General features: G+C 41.7%; 2 protein-coding genes across 2 annotated transcripts in view; one reads left to right on the top strand and one right to left on the bottom strand.

Annotated features, from left to right (window-relative positions):
• The first annotated feature begins 4,911 nt into the window (after positions 1-4,911).
• LOC115816451 (kelch-like protein 33) lies at positions 4,912-8,378 on the top strand. Its single transcript, XM_030779403.1, has 5 exons — positions 4,912-5,254; positions 5,369-6,193; positions 6,465-7,404; positions 7,581-7,751; positions 7,856-8,378. Exons 1-5 carry the CDS (start codon positions 4,912-4,914, stop codon positions 8,376-8,378), a joined length of 2,802 nt encoding a protein of 933 aa, XP_030635263.1.
• Positions 8,379-9,046: 668 nt separating this feature from the next.
• The window catches only part of cbln11 (cerebellin 11), a 1,461-nt gene continuing 507 nt past the window's right edge, over positions 9,047-10,000 (bottom strand). The window contains exons 2-4 of the mRNA XM_030779402.1: positions 9,787-9,849; positions 9,449-9,583; positions 9,047-9,327 (exon numbers count right to left, since the gene is read on the bottom strand). Of these exons, the coding sequence (XP_030635262.1) occupies positions 9,047-9,327; positions 9,449-9,583; positions 9,787-9,849 (479 nt within the window). The remainder of the gene's footprint in view (positions 9,328-9,448; positions 9,584-9,786; positions 9,850-10,000) is intronic.

Here is a 10,000-nt window from a genome sequence, read left to right as displayed (position 1 = left end):
GAGTTTGCCTAATGTTCTCAAGTAAACTCTTTTACACTTTTGCATCGTGTCGTTAAATGCACGGGAACATTTTCAGGGGTTGAGTCCTCCCCTTGTTGTCGTTCTTTCGTTCATTTCATTTATCTCTCCTTTTTCTTTTGTACCCGACTCTTCATCTGTGTTTCTTTGGCTGTCGCTCCGTGACAGGAGAGCGTGTCACAGGTCCGTCCCTTGGTGATTTGTCGGTGCACCGCGGAGGAGACCCCCACCGCGTCAGCTGACCGACCCAAAAGCGCAAAATGGCTCCTGAAGCTTTGGCCTTCGTCTTTCTCCACCCCACTGCTCGTCCTCATCTTCCTCCCCATCTCTTTATCGATCATCATCGTCATCGTGTCATTCCTGCTACCCCTGACCGACACTTGATGTCCTCTCTCACACCGAGCACAATGCGTTCTATAAATAATTTCCCTTTAGTTTTGATTTTCTGTGCTGTATAGGCAGTTAACTGTCTCTGTCAACCACCGAAACCTGCACCTGTCCCTTAAATATTTTGTTAAATATTTCAAAGGTCCGTCGTCTTCTATAACATCGATAACGTTCTTCTGTTGGCCTGTGTTGTGTTCTCTGTCTCCTCTAGCCTCGCCACGCCTGGTAAAAATAGAGCACTTATCTAATTCTTCACGCAGTGGAGAGGAGTGTGTGGTGTGTGGGAGAGCTCGGGCCAAAGTACTGCAGAGGTTGAAACTTTTAAATGACTTAACTATGCAATCTACCTGCTACGGTCTTGTTTAGACCCGCCGTCTGTGAGATACATTTTGGGGGGGGGGGGGTGGGGGGGGGGGGGGGGGGGAATCAGACCATTTTTCATACCGAGGGTCTTTAGCTGGTCTTACGCTGGTACGTATAATTAATCACGTCATTGCTACAGAGCTTAGCCGAGTTGTAGTCTTTAACCTATTTACAAAAAGAGCTACACTACTGAGGTAACCAGCACGGCCCTGTGGGCTTCAGCTATGATACTGGGATAACATTTGTATTTACTATTCTTACATTTTTAATTAATTCCATTAATAATCCTTGTCATTACAGACAGATTGATGCTGTGTTGAGTGGGAGCAATTTCACCTTTTTTTTTTTTTTTTTTAAATCTTTGATTTTGTCATGTTTTAGGGCCATGTCAAAAAAAAAAACAAACCAAAAAAACGTTTTTCATTTAATCTGCCCTCCCCAGCATTTCAATTCCAGTTGTAATTTCTAGAGTTTTCTGGGGTTTTTTGTTGTTTTTTTTTCCCCCTCTGCCCTTGGTTTCATTTCAATCTATCTCACTCTGTGTCTCTGTTAAGTGTGTCTAATGTGTATATGACTGGGTCCAGATTTTAATAAAAACAAAACAGAGTTTAACAACCTACAATTGCTTGATATTCTGTCCTGCACAGAAACAGCTCGACCTTTAATATACAGTATAATAAGCATGAAACCGTTCCCACACAAAACCTCTTGTTAGATTAATAGTATATGTGGCATACTTAATGCACTGAAATTTTTGTCTATATTGGATCAGAACAGCGGCCAATTTAAAGCATAATGATCATACAGTTCTTTGGTTCAAGATCATGCCTTACCTGCAATAACTTTGCTCAAACACATATTGCCTACATAAGAGTTGGATAATAGGTTTGTTCGTTTTGCTCCTAACTTATGAATGTGCTTTATCTCACGTAGGTTTCTGTGTCTAATTTTGCAGAGACGCTCTGACAGGAATGAACAGATTAAACCATTCATGTCCACTTAGGGCCTCTCACAGCATAACAGTGTAGTTTGAGTGACGCCTCTCACAGCCAATGGAATGACTCACATAAAAAAAAAAACCTCATTAATGACTTTGAGAAAGGCAGGGGTGTCCCATATGGAAGTTAACAACTTGCACCTCTCCCTCGAGCAAATTTCCATGACAACCATCTGTTTCATTCGGCATGAAGAACAGCTTTTTTTTTTTTTTTTTTTTCTTTTGACCAGAAGCCCTGCAGCTCATACTCCAGGCTAGTGTGAATTAAACAAACTGACATCTGCTCAGCAACCCGGTCAGTAAATAGCGACAAACATTTTGTGGTTGACGAATCACAGAAGTGCCCGGTTGAAGGTTACTATGTTCAAAACTCTTGATGCCTGTTCTGCTTTACTCAGTGTGAAGCTGTGCTCTTCTAGATCTCTCTCTGTCCTGTTCGGTCACAATCTGAAATCTGGACGATGGTGCTGGACTATCTTCCAGAATTCTTTCGCCAAATGGCCTGCTGGCATCTCTGATGGGATTCCACTCTGGGGAATTGTTGCGTTGCAATAGCCAACCCCTGCTTGTATCACTTAGAGCGCTGTAGCGTTTCCATCTGTGGCTGGCACTCTCCTACACAGAGATACCAAAACACATGCCACTCACAACAAACTGATACTCCCACTTGCTGTGACCAAGAGATGAACTGCAGTGCCCTTAATGACATCTACTTAGCTACCACTGTATTAATGGTTAATGTGTGTGTGTGTGTGTGTATTGATTATTCGGTGTACCTAAGGCATCCATTCATCACTTTTTACAGAAAATCACCTCAGTTTTTTTAGTTGATAATGCCACATAGGATATATACTGTATTTCAAGGTGTAGGGTTTTTTAATACATGCAGCAAACATACAAAATCCCATAAAACTCTGCTTTATCAGTTCCTGACTACAGTTGCGAGCATGCCTATTAAAAAAAAACAAAACAGAAAACAGCCATGTCAATGATGTTTGAAGAATTCTGACATTCTGACATTCTGAGCACTCTACCAAGGGTTTAATTATGTAATAATTTTAAGTATTTAAACAGTGTATTCTCTATTTCTCTCTCTCTCTCTCTCTCTCTCTCTCTCTCTCTCTCTCTCTCTCTCTCTCTCTCTCACACACACACACACACAATGTGAATTATAGTTTACATCTTTCCATTTTAAATAATTATAGATTTATTACTTTAATAAAAGTTTGTGGAAAATATGAGAGTATGGTTTTGCTTTTTCCTTATGGGTGCATGTACTATGGGTGCATGTACTGTCTTTGAAATATGATGATTAAAAAATGTGACACGGCATCCTTCTATATCAGAGTACAGATGAATCTAACAGACTATCTAGCAGACTACTAGATGAATCTAGATCATATCCGTTTGATACTGTGGCATTATGCCAAGGTTATAACTCGTAACATTTTATATCAAAACAAACCGTGAAGGATTTAAAAAAAACGTAAGGTGTTACACACTGTACCGAATCGTGCATCTGTTGCTTTTTTTTACACTGAGTCAGCTGTATGTGCCTACGAACTCCATAAACTGCTTGCTGTTGTCTACCTTCCCGTCTCCAAAACATTCCTTGACCTAGATTCCAAGGAGAAAGCTGTGGAGGAGCAATATGACTCCCCTGACCCAGCAGGAATCTTAAGCCCCTCCCCCCACCTCCCCAACAATCACTCGATTCCTTCAACCCATCATTCCAGAACGATGTCTCGAAGCTGCAGAGAAGAGGTATACACACACACACAGATATATATATATATATATATATTTTTTTTAATGGGTGCTTTTTTTAAGGGTCGTTGGTTGTAGGCTGTAGTTTTGCCACCGTTGGCAGGATGTCCATGGGAAAGCATTCACGGACCATGCCAAAGCACCATGAACATAGTATTCAACAGGTGACACTCTCTTTCCATTATTCAAGACAAGGTTCATGCAGAAAAAAACAAACAAACAAACAAACAAAAAAAGATTATTGCTAGAAATATCACATCATCATGGTTGAACAAGGTGTGAACGTTGACAATACAAACAAATATGTAAACATTTCATACCATCCCCTGATTATGGCAGCACTAAAAAGAGACCACAATTCTTAGATTACTATGTGATCTGATCTGTATGACTGTAAAGAATATAAATAGTGTCCTATCAGTGTGAGAGAAGCCAACATGCAGACCTGTACATCTGTGTGAAGAAAACAACATTGAAGTTTTAAGCTGCAGACAGCACTGGGACACGTGCTGGTAGACTCAACAGGGATTATTAAAGGGTCAGTATCTTTGCCTCCGGACATTTGCTTTGGCTCTAGCTAGTCTAAGGTTTTTATTCATCTGACCGAAACATATTTGGAGAGAAGAAGGTGTGAAATCTGGGATTCTGAGACGGTCTCTGAACAGAAAGTTTCTGAACAGAGAGTTTCTGACGGTTTCTGAACAGAAAGTTTCTGGGACAAGTCTGGAGATATGCCACTGGTAGAACCATGCTGCTTGAGATACTGGGAATCTCCGTGGAGAGGAGAGAGTGAGGGAAATGAGAGAAAACGAAAGAGGAGGAGGAGGAAAAGCAGGGAGAGTGAAAATGGATGGGTGAACCGGCATGATGGAGATGAGGAACGGGACAGTGTTGAGGACAATGTGGAGATGGATGAAGCGGAGGATCCGGAGGTAGGAGAAAAAGAGGAGCAGCAGGACGAAAGAGACGATGATGATGATGATGATGATGATGATGATGATGATGTTGATGAGGATGATGATGGCAGAAACGGAGATCATACATATCATGCAGATGATGTTTCGGCTGTTGACGATGAAGATGGTGCTCAGAATTCCAGTAGTTCTACGGTGAATATGGACAGGAATACTAGAGCAGTGGATCAGCAACTTTATCATAACTGTGAAGAGGATAAACTAGCAGAGAGAGAGGAGAGGGCCACACCACACCTGTGCGGAGAGGAGGATGAAGGGGTAGCAGGTGACAATGATGATGATGATAAGGATGATGATGATGATGATGATGATGGAGGTAATAGAGATTACACAGACAATGTAGATTATACTGGCGCTGTTTATGATGAAAATGATATTGACGATACCAGTAGTTCTAATGAGAATATGGCCAGAATGACCAAAGCAGTAGATCAGAATGTTGACCATGACTGTGAAGTGGAGAAAATGACAGAGAGAGAAAAGAGTGCAGAGAATTGGAGCAGGATAAAAGATAAACCAGAGGATGAGGAAGTGGGAGAGGATGATGTCAACAATGATGATGATGATGATGATGATGATGACAACGTCAGTAATAATAGCTGTAGTGAGAGTACCACCGAGAAGATCAAATCAAAGGATCAACAACTTGACCGTGACTATGAGGAGTACAAACCAACAGAGAAGGTGGCAGAGAATATGTCTCAAGGAATGGATGAGCTAGGGAATGTAGAACTGGCAGTGGATGATGGTGATGACGACAACGATGATGATGACGATGACGATGATGATGATGATGATGATGATAGTGGTCACCCAGATCATGTGACTGATGAACGTAATGCTTATGCTGTTGATGATGAAGATGATATTAATAATATCAGTAGTTCTGCCAAGATTAAGGCACAGGCGTCCAAAGCAGTAGATCAGCCTCTTTACCTGAACTGTGAGGGGGACAAAGTAACAGAGAGAGAAGGGAGGGCCACAGAGAATTTGTGCCCAGAAGAGAATGATCTATGGAATGAAAAAGTGACAGAGGAGGACGTAGAGGTAGAGGAAGAGGAAGAGGAGGAAGATGATCAGTATGAGATCTATACCAAAGAGGAGGAGGATGATCTAGAAGAAGATGATGATGAAGGCATAAGAAAATTGTACTGCAGTCCAACCTACTCAACTGAGATCTTCCAAACTCTGAATCAGCTGAGGAACTCTTCTCTTTTCACTGACTTGACTCTGAACACTGAGGATGGCCTGGCCCTCTATGCTCACTCTTCAGTTATGGCTGCTCTGAGCTCTGTTGTCAAGCAGAGGCTTCGGGAAAGGAATGGATGCAGGGATGGTGAGAGGGAAAGAGAATTCACCCTATCTTTCGATGTAGAGGTGACTCATTTTGGGCTGGCTGCGGTGCTGGAGTTTGCCTACACAGGTCAAATAACTTGTCTGGACAAAGGCATGTTGGCCCAGATTCGGGCTGCAGCTCTCAGTCTGGGTGTCCCTAGGGTTCTGGACTTCTGCAAGGAACAAGAAGAGAGGGAGATAAAGGCAGGAGGAGGAGAGAAGAGAGAGGATAAAAAAACAAAACTCTCTGCTGAAGAGCAGACAAAAATCACTCTAGAGTCTATTAGACAGCTGTGGGCTGAAAGAGTGGGCTGTGATGTGGAACTGGAGGTTGAAGGAAGACGGTTCCATGGTAAGCAACAGTGTTTGAAACTCAAATTCAAATTTTCGTTTAATGTCTCTTTACAACCTTGATGACTGGTGAGGTTAATATTTAAAAAAAAAAAAACATTTCAGATAAATTCACAATTTTACAATTTACAATTTTGTTATGTGGCAGACGCTTTTAGCCAAAGTGACTTACAAAACGACTTTAGCCAAAGCGACTTAAATCTATGGTGTACTTACTACTCACTGTACGATTTGAAACATGACATAATCAAGCATTTCTCATACACCTCAAGCCCACAGGGTGATCCTTGCAGCCAGCAGTGACTACTTTCGGGGCATGTTCACCAGTGGTATGAGGGATTCCCACCAGCCATGTGTGACCCTGTTGTTGCTGAGGATGTCTGAATTTGAACCCCTTCTTCAATGTTCATACAGTGGAAACCTAGCTCTTGGCTGGGGGTGTGTTTTTGAACTTGCTTGTACAGCCCTCCAGTTTCAATTTCAGCATGCATATTCATTGTGTATGGATTTTTTGAAGCAGGAGATAGATGCCAACTCATGCCTGGATGTTGTCTCTTTCGCTGAGGCATTTGAGATGGGTTGGTTGCATGAAGTGGCTGAGGATTTTGTCTTGAGGAACTTCCTGGATGTGGCAATGACTCCCAAGTTCCTCGACTTGCCTGTGGAAAAGCTGAAGGAGTACTTGCGAAGTGATGCCCTCTGTGTTCCTTCTGAACTGCCTGTGTTCAAGGCAGTTGTCTCATGGATTGAAGCCAATCCTAGAAAACGGGTACGACTTGCCAGGGAACTGATGGGAACCATCCAGTTTCCCCTAATGACCTTCAAGGAATTCAAGGAGGTGAAAGCCATATCTGGTTGGCCGAAGTGCAGCGCGAAAGACCTCTACGAGTCCCTGTTAGAAGAGTTCTGTTCCACTTCTGCTGATTACCAATCTCACTGTAGGGTCTACTTACCGAAAGATGCCCTAATCCTAGTTGGAGGTGAGAGGATCACAGAGGACTTTGACAATCGCTATCCCTGCAAGGAGATTTGGTTTGGCAACTCTTTCCGCAACCATACTGGCCTGGTGAAGCGGGTGGAGTGGAGGATGCTTGCGAATTTGCCAGAACAACCTCGTTTCAGTCACGGAGTGGCAGTGCTGAAGGGGAAGCTGTATGTGGTTGGAGGACGACACTACTATGGGACAGAAGACACCTTGAATTCTACTTACAGGTGAGACAGAACATATGTCATTTTGACCATAAAAATACCAAAAAAAAAACCCCAAATGCTTCACTTGGCTTTAGTCTTTATTCATATTTAGAATACACCTTGTCTCTGTTTTTTTTTTGTTTGTTTGTTTGTTTGTTTTTTTAATTTTTAACTTGATCACCCTTTATTAACTGTAGGTATGATCCATACCAGAACAGCTGGCAAAGAATGGCTGATATGCATGAAAAAAGGAGCATCTTTTCACTGGTTGTATTAGATGGAGAATTATATGCTATCGGTGGGGAGAGAGATTCACAGACAAGTACAGAAAGTGTTGAGAATTATTGTCCCAGTACCGACTCCTGGAGGTAAGATGGAGTTTAATTAATCAGCAAATCCATTAAATGCTCCTTTTACGCAATTAACCAGGTTTTTTGTTGTAATTTGAGCTTTTCCTCTTTGACTTTCCTAGCTTTTCACACCCTTTGGATCAGGCACTCAGTGGCCATGCAGCTACTTTGTGGTGTGGAAAGATTTTTATTTCTGGCGGTTTTGACAGCAAGTATCAGTGCCTGGACTCTATGTTCCAGTACAGCCCAGACACTGGAATCACATATGTGTCTGAGATGAACCACAGTCGGGCCCTGCACTGTATGGAAACACTACGTGATTGTGTGTATGTGGCAGGGGGCGTCTCTGCTGACAGGAATGGACAGCTTGTTGACCAGTTTGCCTGTGAGATCTACGACCCCGCGGGTGACTGCTGGAGTTCCATCACGCCCCTTCCTGTTCCCCACGTGGCCGCAGGCTCAGCAACCTTGGAGGGGAAGCTCTACATAGTGGGTGGATACTGCCAGGAAGACTACAGCGAGTCAAGACAGGTACATCGTTACGATCCTCCAACTCAACGCTGGGAGAACATGAGCATGACGCCTGGGCCCAACACTTGCTTGGGAGTCTGTGTACTGAGTTTACCTGCCCACCTGAGACGGTGAAACAACTCCAATTTTACAAACGTCTGTAAATATGATTTTCTTACCTTGGTGTACGTAGAGTATGTAGGCAGTGTCAAAATACACTAAAGCTATGCTGGCTCTAGCAGATATTTGCTTTGTGCTTATAATCTGAGATGTAATGTTTTCAAGCCGCCCGAGAATTTTTTTCCCCCTTTTAATAGAATATTTAAAACAGTAGAATATGGCACTAGGCTGATTTACTGAATTGGAAAAATGTGACTCATGTGACTCACACACCTTGTTGGTCATAAATAATGAAAGATAATGTGTGTTTTGACTGGCTGACATTTGACGCACATTTAAGGGGATGTATCATATGGTTCATTTCTAAAATTAACAGCAACATTTAACCGTCATTTTGGAAAAGCAACAAAGTATAACACACTGGGACATTCCACAAAAAGAAGAAGGAACTCTTTTAATGAATTGCAGTTTTGGCTATCAGCCAAATGTCATGCTGGATGCCAAAAGTCATATCTTGAATTTTTCCCCACAAATATTTATGAATGAATTCTTGATTCGCTTAAACACTACAAAACACTGGTTACATGGTTGTTTATTTTATATAAGTAAATTTCTTTGAATATATATTGTATCTAAGTGAATATATTTCAAAATATCTTTGTCACATAAAAAGATATTCATTCTTACAAAGGGAAAATCAGAAAACCACTGAAAGTGGTATGGCCATTTAGGTTGTCAAACACTTGGGAATTTTCCCACAGTTTCATGGCCACCTGTTCTCCTGCCTCCAACACCAGCACCACTGCATTTCCGCCAGTATCACTTGAGTCTGAAGACTTATGATCGTATGATGAGACCATGTGATGCCCATTTTTCGTCAGAATGGCACCCATCAGGTGGGTTCCATAACCAAACGTGCTGAAACTGAAGAAATAGACTCCTTTAACTGGTGCCTTGAAGATACCTTTGAAAAACCAAAACAACAGCAGCAACAGAACAGTTATTAAGATCGCAAGCTCCCTTTTTATTCCGCACCTACACCACATGAGTAAAATATGCGGATATGCTGACTTAGAATGCTCTACCTGTGTTTGCATTGTAAGCATTGCCCATGTTTGCAAAGATGCGTTTGTACACCAGTGTGGGTTCATTTTTGCTGTGGCCTTTGTAAACTTCACCAGAAGCTGTCAAAGAGGCTGAGAAGGCTACCTTTGGTCCTGCTGTAAACACAGGATAATTAAACGGGAAAATAAATAAATACATTAATAAGTAAACAAACAAACAAACAAATAAATAAAATCCCTGCAGTCATGACGGCGTTTTCAAGAACCTCAAAGTTTGGATATTTTCAATATATTATCTACCCAAGCAAACAAACCAAATACATTTTTGTACCAGTTTGATTAATGTGTACCTGGTTTACCGCTGCCATTCTTTTTCAGATCTTCAACATCCTTCTCGGTGGCATTTAACCTTGTTTTAAGGTCTGTGAAGACAAGGCAATCAGTGTGCTGATATTGCTTACACAGTGATATTCTTACCATAGCACAGGTTCAAAAATATCTAAAACAATAAAAAAAAAACAATGAGAAAAATAATGTGTGGGTGTATTTACGACAACAGCTTTCAAATTTTGG

This window comes from Chanos chanos, chromosome 7, assembly GCF_902362185.1.
Source record: "Chanos chanos chromosome 7, fChaCha1.1, whole genome shotgun sequence".
NCBI lineage: Eukaryota > Metazoa > Chordata > Actinopteri > Gonorynchiformes > Chanidae > Chanos > Chanos chanos.
Note: the sequence above shows the minus strand (reverse complement) of the source record. Positions and strands in the feature narration are given on the sequence as shown.

Coding starts and splice junctions, on each gene's coding strand:
- LOC115816451 (XM_030779403.1), top strand. CDS start 4,912: ATGGCCAGAATGACCAAAGCAGTAGATCAGAATGTTGACCATGACTGT. Junction 5,255..5,368: donor AGAACTGGCAGTGGATGATG/GTGATGACGACA, acceptor TTGATGATGAAG/ATGATATTAATAATATCAGT. Junction 7,405..7,580: donor ACCTTGAATTCTACTTACAG/GTGAGACAGAAC, acceptor TATTAACTGTAG/GTATGATCCATACCAGAACA.